Raw genomic sequence first — 21,503 nt, 5'->3', positions numbered from 1 at the left:
AGCTCCTTAAGTCTCCTCTCATAAGATAGCTTTCAGAATAGCAGCCATGTTAGTCTGTATCTGCAAAAAGAAAAGGAGTACTTATGGCACCTTAGAGACTAACAAATTTATCGGAGCATAAGCTTTAGTGAACTACTGCTCACTTCATCGGAAGCTCACGAAAGCTTATGCTCCAATAAATTTGTTAGTCTCTAAGGTGCCACAAGTACTCCTTTTCTCATAAGATAGGTTCTCCATTCCTCTGATCATTCTAGTAGCCCTTCTCCGCACCTGTTCTAGTTTTATTTAATTTTTCTTAAACATAGGAGACAAGAACTGCACACAATATTCCAGGTGAGGTCTCACCAGTGCCTGGTATAATGGTAATAAAACTTCTCTATCTCTACTGGAATACCTCACCTGATGCTCTAGGATTGCATTAGCCTTTTTCATGACGGTGTTGTTAGTCCCTAAGTGCATGACCTTGCACTTTGCATTATTCAATTTCATCCCATTTCTATTATTCCAGTTTTCAAGGTTGTCTTGTATGATATTCCAGATCTCCCCTGTATTCCCAATACCTCCCAACTTTGTGTCATCCACAAATTTTATTAGCACACTCATTCTATTTGTACCAAGGCCATTAATGAAAACACTAAATAAGACTGGTGTCAAGACCGACCCTTGTGGAATTCCACGAGTAAACTCCCTCCAGCCTGACAGTTCACCTTTCAGTATGACCCATTATAGTCTCCCCGTTAACCAGTTTCTTACCCGCCTTTCAATTTTCATGTTAATCCCGATCTTCTCCAATTTAACTAATAATTTCCCATGTGGAACTGTATAAACTGTTTTACTGAAATCTGGGTAGACTACATCTACTGCATTTCCTTTGGCTAGAAAATCAGTTATCTTCTTGAAAAAGAGAGATCAGGTTGGTTTGTCACGGTCTACCTTTTGTAAAACCATGCTGTATTTTATCCTAATTACCATTTATCTCAATGACTTTAACTACTCTCTCATTTAAAATTTGTTCTAAGACTTTGCATACTATTGAGGTTGAACTAATCTGCCTGTAGTTTCTCAAGTCACCTTTTTCCCCCTTTCTTAAATATAGATACTATATTTGCAATTTTCCAGTCATAGGTTACAGCCCTTTGCTATTGGGTTTGCAATTTCATGTGCCAGTTCCTTTAATATTCTTGGATGGAAATTATCTGAGCCTCACCAATTTGGTCCCATTATTGTTTGAGTCTGGCTTCCACCTTGGATGTGGTAGTTTCTATTTCCATATCCTTGTTTCCATTAGCCATCCTGCCACTGTCTCCAAGCTCCTCGTTACTCTTATTAAAAATTCAGGCAAAGTATTTGTTTAGGTGTTCAGCCATACCTAAGGCTACATTTTAGTCATGGGTATTTTGATAAGAGTCATGGACAGGTCACAGGCCATAAACAAAAATTCACGAGCCCATGACCTGTTCATGACTTTTACTAAAAATACCCACTATGACTAAAACTTGGGCAGAGGTGCTCTGGTGGGGGCAGGCGGTCTGGTGCCACTACGGGTGCTGGGGGAGGTGACCCAGGACCCCCGCTGGTCCTGGGGAAGTTGGCAGGGCTGGCAGGGGCTCCCTACTCAGCTCCACGTCCCTTCAGCTCCTAGGCAGCAGAAACAGGGGCCAAGGGCAGGGGCTCCTCCGTTGCTCCCACCACAAGCGCTGGCTGCCGCAGCTCCCATTAGCTGGGAACTGCAGCCAACGGGAGCTGCGGGGATGGGGCCTGCAGGTGCAGGCAGCGCAGAGATACACACACTCCCTTCCTTCCACTGCCTAGGAGCTTCAGGGAGGCTCCCCACCCCAAGTAAGCACCCCACACACAACCCCCAAACCCCTGCCCTGAGCCCCCTCCCACACATCCAAATTGCTGCTCTGGGCCAGCACCAGCTGCTGCAGAAGTCACGGAGGTCTTGGAAAGTCATGGAATCCATGACTGCTGTGACCTCTGTGACAGACTCGCAGCCTTAGCCACACCTAAATTATCTTTAATCTCCACCCCATCCTCAGTGCTTAGCCATCCAACTTCTTCTTTCCTTGTTTTCTTTTTATTTATACACCTTATATTATTGGTTTTAATTTCTTTTGCAAGCTCTGCTTGGCTTTTCACTTTTTTTCCTATACTTTCTGACCTCCAAGAGGTAGCTTTCCTTGCTGATCTATCCCTTCTGACATTCCTTGTAGGCTTCCTGCTTTCTCTTAATAGCCTGTTTGAGATGCTTATTCATCCAGTTTGGTCTGCAACCCTTTCCTACAAATGTTTTCCCTAGGTGTGAGATGCAGATTCCAGATAATCTCTCCAACTTTGATTTAGAGTAATTTCAAGCATCCTCCACATTCAGATCTTTGAGTTCATCGTTCCAGTCCACTTCCCTAAATAATTTCCTTAATTTTGTAAAGATTGCCATTTTGAAATCAAAGACCCTATCCTTCCATTTAGTTTAAACTGAATTAGCTCATAATCACTCAAACCAAGGCTGCCCTCTACAACCAGTTCTTCTATGAGGTCCTTGCTACTTACCAATACAAAAATCTAAAATATTATCACCTCTTGTTGGTTCATTATCTGGTGAAGAAATCTGGCTGCTATCAGATCCAGAAATATCTGGGCCTTACCATTATTAGTAGAACCTGTCCTCCAATCTATATCTGGGAAATTAAAGTCTCTCATAATCACACAATTCCCAATATTTATTTCATTAACAATATTAAAGAGGCCTCTATCCCCATCTAAACTGGATTTTGGGGGTCCATGTTTTACTTGGATAGCTGAGAGCAGTGCCATCACCACTACAACAGAAAATTGTTATGCAGTACTTCATTGTGAGAACAAATACAAGAAAAAGAGGATATGGTGTAATGTTAATTTATTCTATTGTAACAAGAATAGGGAATATATTCTCATTACAGTTGGAAGAATGCAATACCAATGTCTTCCATGGAAGCTGCACCATAGTATGTATGCAACATTCTGTGAATTCAAATGTAACAATGATCTACTGGCTTCTGATTATCTTATCCTAGACCTTGATAAACCTGGCTATTCTCTTAGAAATGAATTTCTGTCCAGCAAAGCATTTCTCTTGCCAAAGTATAATTTTTTTTGGCAGCATCTAACACTTTCCAGTGCTGGAATGTGACCTAGGCTTGTAAATTGTGCTGTGTTGGCAAGGTTTTCACCCCCTGGAGAATTGTATTGGTCTAAAGCAATACATCATATTGTTTCCCAATTTTTTGTTCGTTTTTGTTTTGTTTTGTTTTAAGAATTCTAAAACTATAAAATGTTTGCTTCATATCCCAGTGCAATATTACCCAAGCCTATAGGCCTTACTCTTCACATCAGCACAACTGACTTTGGAAATTACCATGTGGCAAATAATGGCCTTTTTGCATGTTTAGACACTTCATAGCTTCCAAATAGCAGCTCTGTGCAGAGGGCATAGTGCAATGCAGCTACATGTGAGGGTAAATTGTTACAAACTCTGTACTTTGGAAACAAGTTTAAGAGGGATTGTTGGGTTTTCTTGGGAGTGGAGGGAGTTAAGATTAAATATCCAATGAAGAGCAAAAAATTGTTTCTGAAAGCAACAATAGGGGAAGAAAATTACCCTGTTCAATTATGTGGCTGGTTGTCTGGCAAACACCGTGTTAATTTTTAATTTTATTTAAACTGGAGACTAAATCCACATAGACGGAAGTAGTAATTTCCTTCTAAGTGGATTTAGCTACAGTCTGTTAATACAGAGCTGAAATACGTTTGATTTTGTTGTCTGTGTGGATTTCTCTATTCAAAACAGTGATTTTTTTCTCATAAAGCCTAATCCATGAGTCTTTATACACTTAATCCTGCCATAGCACAGGGGGATGAACTAGAGACCTCTTGAGGTCCCTTTCCAGCCCTAAGTCTTTATGATTATCTGATTCCTCAGGCAAAACTCTCAGTAAAGTCATACGATTTCACATGTTACATTGCTATGCCATCTGAGTGCTCTTGCGTTCCCAACAAAACTTTTAGGATTTGCAAAGACAAAGCTCTTTACAATGATTTGAGACAATATCCCCTATTGTTTTACATTTAGAATTCAATGGAACCAAGTATCCTGAAATCTAGTGTTCTCAATGTTAAAAAAAAAATGCACAACTCTCTTCAAATGTTACCAGTATATTTTGATAAAACTCATCCTTTTGTCTCATACATGTAAATATTAGGCTTCAGAGCTAGTACATCCATTCATCATATATTTACAAATACAAAAATATGCTCACTTTGGTGGATATAAACAAAATCAAATTTGGCTCAACATATTAATTTTACAACACTCAATAAAACATAAAAGCAAAATTGCAACCAAGTGTTCAGGGTTCGAAACAAATGCACTACATTTTTATTAAAATCTGCTTGGTTTGCTTGCTAGATTTAAGTTTTAAATCATTCCTAGTGTACAGGAACTTTCACTACAGGTAGCAAGATTTTTGTAAATCTTTCATACCATCATCAAAACACAGACATTTTCTTTTGATTTAACACAGGCCTCTAGTTTTCCCAGTAGTGACTGGAAACCCTATAGGAATGCCACAGAAGTAAACTTATGCAGAAGTTACAATGGGAACAGTTTAGTCATCAACAGGGGCGTCATTGCAGAAAAATTCTGGGGGGCAAAGTTGTGTCAGCATATAGAACATTATGTGAGACAATATCATATCCTCAAAGTCATATGGAGTGAGGCCAAAAGTGGAAGACACACAAGCATATGAAAAGTATGGTGGGGAGGGGAAACCAAGATGGATGCCAGGGGGGCAACTGCCCCCATTGCCAACAGCAAAATGATCCCCCTCATAGTCAAGATTTTCAAATGTGATTTTGGGCACCTCATTGCTTAGGTGGCCGGTATCAGATACCCAAAAGTGGAGCACCCATAATCACTAGTCACATTTAAAAATCTTGACTTTGTAGATCTGACGATATTTAACTTGGATTTCACATTTTGCATTTTATGCTTAAAGTTAAGCATGTGCTTAGGTGGTTTCCTAAATTGGAATGGCTTCCTGAATCAGGGCTTAAACATCACTCTCAGCTTGTGCTCCCGTAATGACAAACATGTTACTTATTACAGCACAATGCGAAGATTTGGGTAATGATTCTGATTTGGCTGATGCCACAATTCCTTCCAGAACCCTTGTTGTAGTAAGCTAGGTCTGTGTTTCTTCTGGACTATTCTTCATGACATTTCTCATTATTAATGACAGGTTTCAGAGTAGCAGCCATGTTAGTATGTATTCGCAAAAAGAAAAGGAGTACTTGTGGCACCTTAGAGACTAACAAATTTATTTGAGTCCACCGAATGCATCCGATGAAGTGAGCTGTAGCTCACGAAAGCTTATGCTCAAATAAATTTGTTAGTCTCTAAGGTCTCATTATTAATATTAGTAGTGCAGCTTCTAATCCTCAGAGGAGGTCTAGATGGCAGGATGGTTAGACCTTCTGTAGCTGTCTACAGTAGAGCTCCCAACATTGCTACTACCAGTAGAGCTGAACTGTGCTCTCAGCAGTTAGAATTTGCTGCAAAAAGAAAAGTCTAGCATACAGAAGGCCCTACTAAATTACTTCATGGCCATGCATTGTTTAAAGGGAAGTGCTGTTATTACAGAAGCCAGCTGTTTAACCATTGGAATTCTATAACTTGGCTCATTTTCAAGAAACAGCAGAATACTTTGCTACAGTAGATTAAATGGTAGCCAAAAATTCTATTAAGTAAACTTTGACCTACATGATATGAAACCTCTTTGGAGCTAACAGCTGACAAAAAAGGAAACAAACCTCCAAGGACATCAGTATACATCAGCAGAAAGGAATTCCTAGGACTGTTACATGTCCAAAGGCATCATTCTGAAGGTTGAGTAAATATAAGGAACTGTTTGATGGCAGCCAGAGAGCAGTTTTGAAGTTGAGTCAGAACGCAAGGGAAAAATTGTGGGTGAGTAGGACTGGATATGTCATACTGGCATATCAGGATCAATCAATATTTTAAAAAAAGAAAAGGAGGACTTGTGGCACCTTAGAGACTAACAAATTTATTTGAGCATAAGCTTTCGTGAACTACAGCTCACTTCATCGGATGCATTCAATAGAAAATACAGTGGGGAGATTTATATACATGGAGAACATGAAACAATGGGTGTTACCATACACAGTGTAATGAGAGTGATCAGGTAAGGTGAGCTATTACCAGCAGGAGAGCGGGGGGGAGGGGGGAGTGGACCTTTTGTAGTGATAATCAAGGTGGACCATTTCCAGCAGTTGACAAGAACATCTGAGGAACAGTGGGAGGGAGGGGGGAATAAACATGGGGAAATAGTTTTACTTTATGTAATGACCCATCCACTCCCAGTCTTTATTCAAGCCTAAGTTAATTGTATCCAGTTTGCAAATTAATTCCAATTCAGCAGTCTCTCGTTGGAGTCTGTTTTTGAAGTTTTGAACAAAGCCCATTGCCCACTGTGTCCACATATCTATTCAGGGGACACCATCATAGGGCCTAATCAGCCACACTATCAGAGGCTCATTCACCTGCACATCTACCAATGTGATATATGCCATCATGTGCCAGCAATGCCGCTCTGCCATGTACATTGGTCAAACTGGACAATCTCTACGTAAAAATAAATGGACACAAATCAGACGTCAAGAATTATAACATTCAAAAACCAGTCGGAGAACACTTCAATCTCTTTGGTCATTCGATTACAGACCTAAACGTTGCAATTCTTCAACAAAAAAACTTCACAAACAGACTCAGAGAGACTGCTGAATTGGAATTAATGTGCAAACTGGATACAATTAACTTAGGCTTGAATAAAGACTGGGAGTGGATGGGTCATTACACAAAGTAAAACTATTTCCCCATGTTTATTCCCCCCTCCCTCCCACTGTTCCTCAGATGTTCTTGTCAACTGCTGGAAATGGCCCACCTTGATTATCACTACAAAAGGTCCACTCCCCCCCCCCGCTCTCCTGCTGGTAATAGCTCACCTTACCTGATCACTGTCATTACACTGTGTATGGTAACACCCATTGTTTCATGTTTTCTATGTATATAAATCTCCCCACTGTATTTTCCATTGAATGCATCCGATGAAGTGAGCTGTAGCTCACAAAAGCTTATGCTCAAATAAATTTGTTAGTCTCTAAGGTGCCACAAGTACTCCTTTTCTTTTTGCAGATACAGACTAACACGGCTGCTACTCTGAAACCTGTCAGTATTTTTAGGCAATCCTGGCTTTTAGGTAACAGATTACAATATGAGCAATGAAAGATTAGGGAGTTCATTCCCTTGAATGAACTCCCCTTCAGACTATTTCCTTTTATTATAAAATTTCTTGGGAATAGGACAACTGATGTTGCATGTGTAGGCCTATTTGCTTTTTTTAGATATTTTCTCATGCTGTCCACTCAGGTAGGACCTGATCCAGGAAAGCATTCCAAGCACATCCTTAAGTCTATCCCCATTTAGGAAATCACTAAAGCTTGTGCTTGAAGTTCAGTGCATGTTTTAGTGCTTTGCTGAATAGGAGCCAGAGGGCCTGATCCTGTAGTCCTTTTGCAGAAAGAACTCCTTATCAGGTCTGTAGTGAAGTAGTTATCATATCTGACTGTAATTATTATTGGAACCTTGTCTGGGATAATAAGTGTTATTATATACTGCAGCATTTGATTTAAGGGGATACAGTCAGCTTAAAAATCATGCTTCTGTCTGAAAGGTTTCATTTTTCTAATACTGACGTGTTACAGGTAACACCTGGTATCATCATAACCAAAAGAGACTAGAGAAAAAAATCTATTTTCCTTTGTTCACTTCCTTTGTGTATTTATAGCACTTAGGCCCAAAACTACAAAGCAACTTAGGCATTGTGATGCTCAGCATTACAACACCTAAATTTTAAGTGCCTAGACAATCAACGGAACAACACTGCAACCCACAAAGCCTGCGTTATGCACCTAGGCTCCCTGCACAATGAATGGAAAGAGCTAAGTGCCTTAGAATGAGATCCACAAAAACCAGCACACTATGTGAGGACCTGAAATGGCCTTTTAAACTCATTTTCTGAAACTGATTAGCTATCAAATTAACCTTTTCCCTTTAATTAGCAGCATAGATGGTGACGTTTTATTCTATGAAACCTGGATTGTTCTTTGATCTCCAATACAGTGGTATCACTTAGTCCTAATATGCTCTACGTATGATGTGTTAATGAAAAATGAGAATCTAAGATGTCATGTGCCAGATGCATACACCCACACATAAATAAATATCAAGATGTATACACAGATATGTTCAGTGTGATACCAATATACCAATATACCAGTGATTTCCATTCCAAATTGCCTATTTAAAGTTCCTTAAAGATTCTGTGTCCCGCCTTCTAAGTTTATTATTCAGTGCTTGCAAGTAGTTCCAGTATAATAATTAATACATTAATTTCTAGGACTAATAATAATTATTTTGAATTCCATAATTGCACAAGATCACACAGTAACTTGGTGGTAAAGCTGAGAACGGAACCCAGAAGTCCCAACTCCAATGCTTTACTATTACACAACACTCCTTCCCAGATAGTTCTGAAATATTTGTTTTGTATTTCTACTTCCACAAATAAAAGCATGTCTAATTCCAACATTTATGTATTGAGCAGATCTTGATTTCTTAAAGCCAGGGCATAGAGTTAAGTCAGTCATGTTAAAAATTGGAACACACAGCTAGAGTCCCTTTATTGGTCACAGTAAGTGTAGGATCAAATGGGCTTCTGGGAGATGATTAAGTATCATACTGGAAAGTAAAATGTAGTATAGTATTTCAGCTATAGTATGTCTAGGCTTTCCCTTATCTGTGCTTGTCAAGATTAACATATGAAAAGAAACACCAGCTCAAACGATTGATCCTAGGAAAAAGTGATAAAATAAAAGCATATTCTATATAAACATAGAATGTGCCTGAGCACACTGGCAGGGTCTACTGATCCATAAAAAGAAAGGAAACACTTTCCAGTAGAATCATTTCAATCTACTAACTCATTTCTGATGTGTTTATTCATATCAAAGTTAAATGTTAACTGTAATACACTTCAATATAGTTCAGAAGTTTTCAGCATTTTAAACTTTCTTTGAATTTGACTATTTCCTTTATATCCTCTTTAAGTACAAATGTTTCAGAAATGTCAATTCAGTCAATAGAGCTTCACAGCAGCAAACAGCAACAGCAATGAGACAAAAAATTACCATTAAAGAAAACTTAGTGTAAAAAATGTTCTGATACATCTGTATAAAACAGCTAATTGGCTCTAGTAAAGAACCAGGGATACTGTTATCTTCTAGGGGAAATTCATAAGACACTGTAATTCACAAGACATGTAGTCAGTGAAGGGGAACTTAGTTCTATAGCCAACTTGACTGATATTTTATAGGACTATTTGACAGTGACAATCTTATTATGCCTCAATTTCCCCATCTGGAAGCTTTATTGTTTGTGATATCTTTTCATAAAAGGTGATAAAGAAGTATTAAATATTATGATTATTGCTAAAATCTCATAGCATTTAGATCAATGAAAAACAATGGTGACATTCCCAATGACTCAGATATTATGGTGATAAGGACTGTATAAGACTGTCTACTCTTGCGGCAGCACATGGGGTACGTGTAGCTCCATGTCACAGTGAAAGGAAGTCTAAGTCCACACTGTGAAGGTCTGTGGCAAGTAGGAGGTAGCAGGGAAAGGCTCCAGCAGTGGGGAGCTCCCAGAGACTTTCCCTACTGCCTTTTCCCAATACCAGAGCTTATCACTGCAGCAGGGGAAGACTCCAGCAGCAGGGAGGTAGTGGCACACTATACGGATGAAAACAGCAGTTTAGATAGAGAAGGTGCTGCTTGGGCATGTAGACAGCCATGTAGGGTATATACCGTATACCATAGGGTTCTGGTGTGTCTCTGTACACACCTAAGCAGTGTCTCACTGTCTATACTGCTATTTATACCACTGCTAGCTGGGTGTGCTGTGTCTGTACTCTACATATCTTAAGATAAACAGAATGACTGAGAACAGACTGACTTTTTGATGATGATTCCCAGGTCCTAAGTAATTCAGTAGCACCCAGAGGAACCAGTCAGGATTAGTGCTTTCTAGGTACTGTAAAAACACGTCAAGTGAAAAATAAAGTTCTTGACCTCAAAATTTTACAACCTAAATTAAAACAAGCCACAACAGATTTCTTAAAATCACAATCTGTGAACGGGCAATATGTAAAGTGAAAAAAGCTAAATTTGATAAATAAACTAGTTTCTAGGAATAGTTGGAAGATCTGTGTCAGTGAGAGTTGCACAGGCACACCCAGGAACATAATTTAACCTGCAATTATTTAAATGGAGAGAATCTGAGACAGCTCCAAGTATCAAGTAAAGTAAGTGCCACTCTATTTTTGACCCCTAAACACTAAGTTCTATAGAATAAGTTATGCTGAGGCGATCAAGTTAGAATGCTTCAGAGTCAGATCTTGCATATCTCACAGGTAGTAGTGTTCCTTATTGGGTGAAAATAATCTAGATAATCCCTTAAAAATGTCTTCATCTCTGCACATTTATAAGACATTTCAGTGGTTCACACAAAAACACACCAAAAAAACAAACTTATGCCATAAAATATTACTATAATCTATTACTGGCTTGCTGTCCTGTTTATCCTTATGAAACAAATAATTTAGGAGAGAATGTACAGTATAGAGGTCCTCAGTGGATTACAATGTACTAAATAAGCATGTTTTTCTTTTTCTTTAATTTATAATCCCTGGGAAAGGATGTTTAAAAAAACCCTATTGTTTAAGTTTACAAAGCTCTCAGGGACAGTTAGTTCTGAGCTGACGGTATCCCTGGCTAAAAAGTTAGACATATTTTATCACTAAAAAAGTCTTTTTTTTTTATGGATGTACTGTGGTCTCAGGGGCTCTTGATCAGTGATTATTTGTTTTAATTACAAAGGAGTACAAACTGTACTGTCTTCCTAAACTGACAAGTCCAGGATGTCTTTATAGATGTGCCTCCAGAATTTACTGTAAAAGGGCAAGAAGCAAAATTTTCCCAATGAAAAACTAAATTCATCAACTTTGTCATAGTCTCACTCTTCATCCAGCCTGAGTCCCTCGTCCCTTCCTAAAACTCAGTCTCCTGACAGTGCAACTGGATGTCATCGCTGGATAGTAGTGAAACTACAGGCCCAGCAAGAGATGGCTGCTCCATGCCCAACTCCCTGCCCAATGTCAAAGAGCGGAGAGAAAAGCAGAAACCATCTGAGAAATCAAAAAAAGACAGTCAGAAAGAAGGAAGCCATGGATCAGAAGGAGAGAAAAATAGAAGTGGATGTTGTGGGGATTTTAACAACATTACTGTTGGTTAGAGCTGGATTAATACTGCAAAACATTTTCTGTGACCATCAGTTTGAGTTATTAAGGGGATTCATTTCTGCTGCATTGGTTCCCCTGTTGTATTCACATCAGGTAAACATTAGTGTAATTAAGTTTTACTTTTGCAAACATTTAATGGGCAAACACTGCCTCGTTCCCAGAGCACACACTTATCGCAACTGCTTAGTGACCATAGCATACAATAAGCAGCAAACAGTATGCAATACCAGTCCTGTTTCATACATTATGTCATAACTATACAGTGCTAGGCAGCAGTATTCAGCGTTCCCTCACTCACCATGCACCTTAATGCTTATTGCTTTTACAGCACTTTACTGATTACTACTAACTCAACCTTACTTTCTACTGCTTACTGTTTTCTGATTAAACAACATCTTACAGTCTGTAGAAATTTCACTGTATTTTTCCCCTTTACTCTTAATTTTAGCTCACATGCAGGCTCAAGGAAGCCCTCTTTTGTTTAAAATGTTAGGAAATAGTATTTTAACAGCACTATCCATTATCTTAAAGAAACTACTATACATTACCTATCTATAAGAGGAGGAATAAGGACAGCCCATGGAATTATAGACCAGTCAGTTTAGATAATGGAGCAAATAATCAAACAATCAAGGTAAGCACCTAGAAGATAATAAGTTGATAAGTAATCGTCAACATGAATTTGTCAAGAACAAATCATGTCAAACCAACCTAATATTCTTCTTTGACTGGGTAGCAAGCCAGGATAGTGGGGAAGCAGTAGATGTGATATAATTCGACTTTAGTAAGGCTTTTGATACTGTCTCACCTGACCTGCTCATAAACAAACTAGAGAAATACAATCTAGATGAACTTACTATATGGTGGGTGCACAAATGGTTGGAAAATCATATTCAGAGTGTACTTATTAATGGTTCACAATCAAGCTGGAAGGGGATATTGAGTGGGGTCTTGCAGAGATCTGTTCTGCGTCTGGTTCTATTAAGTATCTTCATAAATGATTTGGATAAATGGCATACCGAATACACTTGTAAAATCTGTGGACGATACCAAGCTGGGAGGGTTGCAAATGCATTGGAGGACAGGATTAGAATTCAAAATGTTCTTGACAAACTGAAGAAATGGTCTGAAATAAGTAGGATGAAATTCAATAAGGGCAAATTGTTCTCCTTAACCACTGAGGACAGGACAAAAGCAAGGGGCTTAAATTGCAGAAAGGGAGATTTAGGTTAGCCATTAGGAAAACTTCCTAACTTTAAGGGTAGTTAAGCACTAGAACAAAGCACCTAGGGAGGCAGTGGAATCTCTGGGCTTGCACACACTAGCGCTTACTTTTCTAGAACTTAAGTCACTCAGGGGTGTAGAAAAGCCACCCCCGAGCAACGTAAGTTACATCTATCCAAGCACCAGTGTGGACAGTGTTATGTGAGCAGGAGAGGCTACCGCTGCTCAGGGAGGTGGAGTAATTATGCTGACAGGAGAGCACTCTCCCGTTGAGCCAAAGCGTCTGCTCTAGCAGCGCTACAGCAGCACAGCTACATCGGTACCCCTGTGCCACTGTCGCCCTTCTAGTGTAGACTAGCCCTAAAAGTAGGTTGGACAAACACCTGTCAGGGATGGTCTAGATAATACTTAGTCCTGCCTCAGCGCAAGGGACTAGACTAGATGACCTATCAAGGTCCCTTCCAGTCCTACTTTTCTATGATTTTTATGAACAAACTATGATCTTTAAACACTCCTAATTCCACCAATTCAAAGTCAGTTTTCACCTAAATGATGATCGGTACATTGCCAAATTTAAGCTTCCTACTCTCAACCTCTTTAGTACTAAAATAGTTCCAAAAAAGCTTTTAACAACATTTTATAATAAGAAAAGTTATGGTTTTGCTCAAATGTTAAAAATATAGCCCATTTTCAGGCGAATGGTTCAGAGAGTTATGAGCAACGGAAGAAAGGGTCATAGAATGGAAACATATAGGCAGCCTTAACTACAACTGTCACTAGTATTCCAGCTATAATAATGCAGCCTATCATAGGATTGCTACTGAGGCTTTTGCATTTTTTCCCCAACAATAAAATTCTCCCATTTGTGTTGTGTGCAGGTAAGCCAACAGGGTATGGATCCAGCAGTAGACGTTTACACCACAAGGGAATAGTGGATGAATGCTGCTTCCAGAGCTGTGACCTGAGGAGGCTGGAAATGTACTGTGCTCCTATCAAGCCACCCAAATCTGCACGCTCTGTACGTGCTCAGCGCCACACTGATATGCCAAAAGCACAAAGGGTAGGAGATTTTACTCAAGCCTGGTCATGTAGCAAGTAGTATGTGTTTTACCTAATAAGGAAAAGCATCATGATTGTGAACCTTATTTAAAATATCCCCTAGGTTTCAAATATAGGTATCAAAGATTTAGTGGCACTTGTGAAAAGCAATGTCTGTCAAGGGAATGCCTGGTTCCTTGAATATGGAATATGGAGTATTTCACCTCTAAGATTTCTACAGAGTAAAACAGAAAGGAGCATAAACTCAAGGGTACAATTATAATTAGCCAGGAGAAAAAAATTTGAAGAGTAACTAGCAAAAGACTCAAAAACTAACAGCAAAAAGTACATCAGAAGTAGGAAGCATGCCAAACAATCAGTGGGGCCACTGGATGATTGAGATGCTCAGAGAGCACTCAAGGAAGAGAAGGCCATTGCAGAGAAGTTAAATGAATTCTTTGCATCGGTCTTCACTGAAGAGGATGTGAGGGAGATTCCCACACCTGAGCCATTCTTTTTAGGTGACAAATCTGAAGAAAAGTCTGAGATGGAGGTGTCAGTTGGGGAGATTTGAGAACAAGTTGATAAATTAAGCAGTAATAAGTCACCAGGACCAGATGATATCCACCCAATAGTTCTGAAGGAACTCAAATGTGAAATTGGAGAACTACTAAGTATGGTATATAACCTATCACTTAAATCAGATTCTGTACCAGATGACTGGTGATGTGACACCATTTTTTTTTTAAAAAGACTTGAAAGGCAATCCTGGCAATTACAGGCCTAACTTCATTGCTAGGCAAATTGGTTGAAACTATAGTAAAGAACAGAATTAGCAGACACATAGATGAACACAGGTTGCTGGGGAAGATTCAGCAAAGCTTTTCTAAAGGGAAATCATGACTCACCAATCTATTAGAATTCTTTGAGAGGGTCAGCGAATGTGGACAAGGGTGATCCAGTGGCTATAGTCTACTTGGACTTCCAGAAAGCCTTTGACAAGGTCCCTCACCAAAGGCTCTTAAGCAAAGTAAGCTACCACAGGATAAGAGGGAAGGACCTCTCATGGATCAGTAACTGGTTAAAAGACAGGAAACAAAGAATAGGAATAAATAGTTTTCCAAATGGAGAGAGGTAGGGTCCCCCCAGAAGCTGTACTGGAACCAGTGCTATTCAACATATTCATAAATTATCCAGAAAAAGGGTTAAACAAACAATGAGGTGGCAAAATTTGAAGATGATACAAACTTACTCAAGATAGTTAAGTCCACAACAGACTGTGAAGAGTTACAAGGGCATCTCACAAAACTGGGTGACTGGGCAACAAAATGGCAGATGAAATTCAATGTTGATAAATGCAAAGAAATGTACAATTGAAAACATAATCCCAACTATACATACAAACTGATAGGATCTAAATTAGCAGTTATCAGTCAAGAAAGAGATCTTGGAGTCATTGTGGATAGCTCTCCTAAAACATCTCCTCAATGTGCAACAGCAGTCAAAAAAGATAACAGAATGTTAGGAATCATTAGGAAAGGAATAGATAATAAAACAGAAAATATCATAATGACACTTTATAAATCCATGGTATGCCCATAGCTTGCATACTTTGTGCAGTTCTGGACACCCCATATCAAAAAAGATATATTAGAATTGAGAAGGGCCAACAAAAATGATAAAGGGTGTGGAACAGTTTCTATATGAGGAGAGATTAAAAAGACTGGGATTTTTCATCTTGGAAAAGAGATGGATATGCTAGAGAAATATAAAATTATGAATGGTGTGGAAAAAGTAAATAAGGAAGTGTTATTTACTCCTTCACATAACACAAGAATCAGGGTCAGCCAATGAAATTAATAGGCAACATGTTTAAAGCAAACAGAAGGACATACTTCTCTACACAACGCACAGTCAACCTGTGGAACTTGTTGTCAAGAGACGTTGTGAAAGGCAAAACTGTAACAGGGTTCAAAAAAGAATTAGATAAGTTCATGGAGGATAGATCCATCAATGGCCATTAGCCAAGATGGTCAGGGAAGTAATTCCACGCTCCCAGTGTCTCTAGCTTCTGACTGCCAGAAGCTGGGAGTGGACAACAGGGGATGGATCACTCCATGGTGGCCTGTTCTATTCATTCCCTTTGAAGCACCTGGCATTGGCCACTGCTGAAAGACAGGATATTGAGCTAGATAAACCCAGGGTCAGATCCAATATGGCCATTCTTATGTTCTTACTTTCTTATGTTACCAATTCATCACTATCCACATGTAATCAGATGGCTCTTGTGGATCTACTGGAAGTGAGTTTATGACCTCACTCCAGATCCCACTGGACAAGTATTCACATCATAAAACCATCTCCTCTGTTGGCAGTAAGTGCCATTTTTAATAGAGAAGCCAAACACTAAATGATCATGAACTGATCTCCTCCGAATTCTCTCACTAGCTCAGAGCAGAAGCACAATGAGGGGACATTAAGGAAGAAACTTGCACTTCAGCTGCCCATGTGTGCTGTGTCTGCTCTGTAAATTAATAGATGATTTTAATCTCCAAAGCTGTAGTTCTGGCATTTTTCCCCAGAACCAAATATATTTAATATTTACCACAGCTATTATATACAGGCATAAATGTTGTCCACTGATTCCTTGTTTTGGTCTTGCTCTCCATTATTATTTCACATATACATTACACTAGCATTCTGAGTCCCGCATTATTATTATTTGTATCGCTGTTGTCCCTAGAGACTCCATCTAGGATTGGGGGTCCTATTGTGCTAAGTGCTGTACATGTATGTAGTAAAAGATGTCCCTGCCCTGAGGAGCTTACAATATAAATGACCCTAAGTAAGCTGCCATAGCCACTGTCACATCTGGACACGTCTCCACCTTGGTCTCCTGTTTGGCCTCTGAGCATCTCCCTTTTATGTGTTACTTGCCTTTTACATTGTGCAGCACATTTTCTGGGGTTAGGCCTGGTGACTGAGTACAGTGTGCAGTGGCTTGGTGTCACAACTCTATCCTGTAGGACCCTCTCTAGAAAGTTACACAAGGGATTTTTTCTCAAAGATGGAATCCAAATTGACAGCTGAATTCATATTCATACAAAAGGTAGTGAGAAAAGGATTTAAATTAAATCAAATTGAATAAAAATTAATGGCTGTCTCAGCATATTGAGATTTATATTTTGCAAAATTTAAAGCTGATAAAGCATTTTCAGTGAAAGTTACAGAAGAGCAAAGTAGAATTTATATAGTCCTAAAAGCAAATTCTAAGATCTGAATCTCTTGTCAGAAATGCAACATCCTGCTCTTTTTTGAGAGAATGTGATCCCTCTCCCACTTCTTCCCCAAGGCTTTGTCAGCCCTCTGAAAAACTGGCTCTGTAATACTTGCTGAGAGTCAACCACAGAGATGTACCTCCCACTATGAATGTCTGAGGAGTAGAGTCTTCTCCAGGCAGAGATCAACCATAGAGCAGCAACCTATGAGGTTTCTGTATGTCCCAGGACTTCAATGCTCATGGCCTTGGGAAAAAAAGAAGAGAAGAACCATGGCAACTCCTCTTTGTGCTCCACACCCTTATGATGACCTCAGGAGATGGGGAAAAAACTGTCTCACCATGGCTGAAGGGAGAGAAGATTCCCATCAGCTCCCTACTGGTTCCCCAGACACACCTCCTCCTGAGGGCCACAAGAACAGTCACCCTCTAGATATCTCCCCTCTCCACACAAACAAAAGATGGGGCTGCCCTCATCATGTTGGAACACACTTCTCCTCACAAAGGGAAGAAGGATTAGCAGAAAGATCCTCACATCCTCACAAAACCTAAAGTATGATCCTAAGGGAGGGAGAGCTTGGAAGAGGATACTGGAAGAAGAAAAGAGTGAGAGAAGGGGAGAGATTATTGAGAGACTCAGGAGGGGGGGGAAGAGGATGATGGGAGGGAAAAGGAGAGAGAGAATGAAGCTTGGGGGAAGGAAATCCAGAAGAGAGTGGGAGATAAGCAAGGGGGAATGGGGACAAGAGAAGAAGAAAGAGAGCACACTCTGGGGGAAAAAGAAGAGAAGAGGGATTGATTAAGGGACCTGAGAGGAAGAGAGAGAATGCATGGAAAGATGGAAAGAGAACAGAAGCAGGCCGAGAGAGAACTCAAGGAAATCAAGAGAAAGGGAATCACTTACAAGAACAACAGAAAAAGTTGGAGTTTAAAAAAGTGGAGAGAAAAAAACATCAGCTCAAGAAAGAGAAAATAAATAAGGGGAAAATGGGAGGGGAAGAGAGTTGAAAAGAGGAGGTCAGAAAAAAGATGAGAAAAGGGAGGTGAAAGAACAATCAGAGAAAAATGAACTGAAATGTTTGATAAGCATTAAGCATGGGGAAAATCAGACTGAGGTGAAAGAGATGGAAGGAATGATAAACTCTGAGCTACAGCAGATGAAGGGATAAAGTAGAGGGAAAGAGGGGAAATGCAAAAAGAAAGCAAAACAAAGACAAATGGAACATTTTTAGAAGAATGCTTTATATAAAGTTTGATGAGACAAACTTTCCTCTGCCTGATGACAGCTACCAAAATTGGTGAGCTTCTTCCTCCCTGAATCCTCTATTCATCTACGTTAACTGCTGTCATGAAATGAAAATAAGCATGAGAGAATATTTTAATAGTGGACTCTCCTACAGCACATAGGCTAGAGAGTTCAAAATGCAATTAATATACTGCAGACTTTGGAAAGAAGGATCAATTAACTAACTCAGGAACTGTAGAAATAATATGCATCTAGATGTTATAACTGAAAAGCAAGTTTTAAATTTATTTAAATAAAAAGGACAATTATTCTATATAATGGCTTTTATAGGTGGTGCAGTTAGTGTTTGAGAAACACCATATTTATGAACCACTTAAATTAATGTAATATGTGTTTTTATTGTTCCTTGCATAGAATAGTTTTTCCAAATCTATGGTACCTAGGGAAAATTTAATTGGAGCATGAATTCAAGCTCTTACAAATGTAAAGCCAGAATGCCAAAATAAATAGAGATGTAGGATATTTCAAAGCTCATGCAGCTTCAGGACTTCAGTCTCTAGGGCTGTCAATACAGGACTTTTCATGAACATAAATTCACTTTGAAATAAAAAATTAATAAATACAAACTCACAGACCTTCACATTTTATATAGCATACAGATGAAACAGAAAACATGGCAAGCAAGCAATTTTTGTAATATGTACATTTTCAAATTTAATAAATTTCACAGCTTTTGCAATCAACTTTGGAAGTGTCCATTGGGGAAGGCAAGGTTAATAGACTAATGAGGTTCAGGTCTTTTCCTCTAATGCATGCCATATATGAATATATTTAGCTGATCCATGGCTAATCCATGGAGTAGATCTGGCACTCTCATTTTAATGTATGAAATTAATTATGTTAAATGGGAAAAAAAATTGGGGTTGTGCACAATTTCTTTATTTGCTTTAGAATATCCATTGCATAGTTCCTCAATACAAGCCTGCTCCAAAGCCCACTGAAGCCAATGGGAGTCTTTCCAATGACTTCAGTGGGCTTTGAAGCAGGCCCTCTGGGTCAGATCCTGAAGTTGTTGCTTATGCCCTAATCTTGCAAGCAGATCCTGTGTCTGTACAGAGCCCCACTCTCTTCAGTGGGCCTCTGTGTGAGTACCAAGATCCTCCTGTGCAGAATAGCTTGAAAGAATGGGACCTTGGGGCTGACAATCCTTATTCAAGAATATCTCCCATTGAAGACAAAGAGGGACTTGCCTAAACAAAAACTGAGTAGGAATTTGAGGATTTGACCCCATATTTACCCACCGACATAAAGAAATGTTGAAGATTTCTTGTGTAGCTGGTGCCAACATGCTGACCGATGTAGGAGTGTACTGACCAACGTAGGAGTGTACTATTAAGCAACAAGTACTGATGTTAGGTGAGTAACGAGACTCTGAAGTCCAGTAAAATATCTGAACGTCATGGAAAATCAAAGCCAGCATAAGCACTTTTGGGAAGGAGACTACTTTTCTTTCTGAGGAAGGGATCAACTTCTCTATCCCTGCATGTCTGAGCAAAGTCTGGCAATTCTGGACTATGCCTAAATGTTTCAATCGTTCTGTAATAGAGCTCCACAGAATGAAATTAAGTTACTAGAAGTAGGTCATCATCATCATCATAACATGACTCTAAGCCAATACAAATATAACAGTGATTATTCTTGCCCATGAAAGCAGGTGTTCTGGAGGTCTTTAGAACCACTATAATAGCCTGCTGATAAGGTCATTGGAAAGTCTTTTAAACATTCACTGTGTTATTTCAGTGACCCTAATGTGATGAGCCAATTCACAAATATAAGTAATATTGAAATAGCATATTTATTTATGAATAAGCTATATTTCAGTCATGGCTTCCTATGATTTGATGAGTGTCTTCTGAGAAGTTTGAGTTTTTCTGTTACAGTAAAAACCATTAATCAGTAAATGAGATAAATTTTACACCCAATTACACCCATTCAACTCCATTGACTTCAGTGGGAATTTGACCCAGTACGTTCATCAGATAGAAGGTAACAGGCTGAGACTTTACATACAGGTTTTGCATAAAAAGATGTAGCATGAGGAACAACAGAAATCAAATTCAGGAGACTACCATAGTACAGCAAAAGGCAATTTGAGTTTTATAATACAGAAATAGAATAAGTCTCAATTTGATTTCCCATTATGAGAGGTTAATGCAGATTTTGAGCTTGGGGAATCTTTTGAAAATAAATATTTTCTTCTCAGAAACAGAAGTTTCACATGTGTGCTCCTTCTTCCCTGGAGGAAAAACTAGGTGAGAGCCACATCTCATAGGCCTGCAGGTCCCAGAACTAGATCAATAATTTGCATTTCTACAATACTTTTCTCCTGGAGCTCTCAAAGCACTTCACAGCTACAGTGTCAACAAATTTAAGCCTCACAATACCTCCGTGATAAAGGGAGTTCCTGTTATGGAGACACTTCTACAGTTAGAAGTGAGTTCTAAAATGGAGCATAATTTTTTGTTTTGCTCTATAACTTGATGGCCAATGAGAGTGAAATTTCACACATGGTTAGTTTTTATTCCCTTTGAATTTTCTATGTAGTTTTTATTTGGTTTCTTTTCATAAATTTCCGACAGGAAGACTTTGAATTTGGGTTTGGGCTCATATTTTTCTTTAGTAGTCCTACTTTTCATCAATGATGGGTATCTCTTTTAAAAAAATATTGTCACAACTACTGCACACTACTGACCACACACTGCAACTGTAACTCTGCCCTCCTAAAAATGCCAACCTCTCATCACTCCCTTTCACTGCTCTGCTGTGCACAACCCTTTACCAAATGGCCCTCTCCCAGTGTAGCCAACTACTCGCCAAACATGCACAATTGCTAGCATTGGGGGGAAATAATCTGATAAAGTGATGGGTGCAGAAAGGTGAACTGGTGGGGCTGCAGGCCAACAATAAACTCCATATTGAGCAAGTGTAATCTTATACGGCATCCTTCCAGCAAGATTTCTGGATATGGGTAGTTAGGGGAGATTGCAAACTACAATGACACATAGCTCCTATCAGTCCTCAGTGTGGAAACTCTGGGAAGTAACCTGTTCGCAGGCAGCCACCTGAAAGGATGCCAAAGGAACCCCTATACTCACTAGCTAAGCAGGGAGTTAGAGTCAGAGCCTCAAGAGTATTTAGGCACCTAACTCCCATTCATTTCAGTGGGAGTTAGGCTCAG

General features: G+C 39.2%; 1 protein-coding gene across 1 annotated transcript in view; it reads left to right on the top strand.

The window, feature by feature from the left end:
- IGF1 (insulin like growth factor 1) overlaps positions 1-21,503 on the top strand; it is an 83,782-nt gene that overhangs the window by 48,197 nt on the left and 14,082 nt on the right. Inside the window, exon 3 of the mRNA XM_038422447.2 lies at positions 13,583-13,764. Within this exon, the coding sequence (XP_038278375.1) occupies positions 13,583-13,764 (182 nt within the window). The remainder of the gene's footprint in view (positions 1-13,582; positions 13,765-21,503) is intronic.

This window comes from Dermochelys coriacea, chromosome 1 (assembly GCF_009764565.3).
Source record: "Dermochelys coriacea isolate rDerCor1 chromosome 1, rDerCor1.pri.v4, whole genome shotgun sequence".
NCBI lineage: Eukaryota > Metazoa > Chordata > Testudines > Dermochelyidae > Dermochelys > Dermochelys coriacea.
This window is presented reverse-complemented; position numbering and strand designations above follow the sequence as displayed.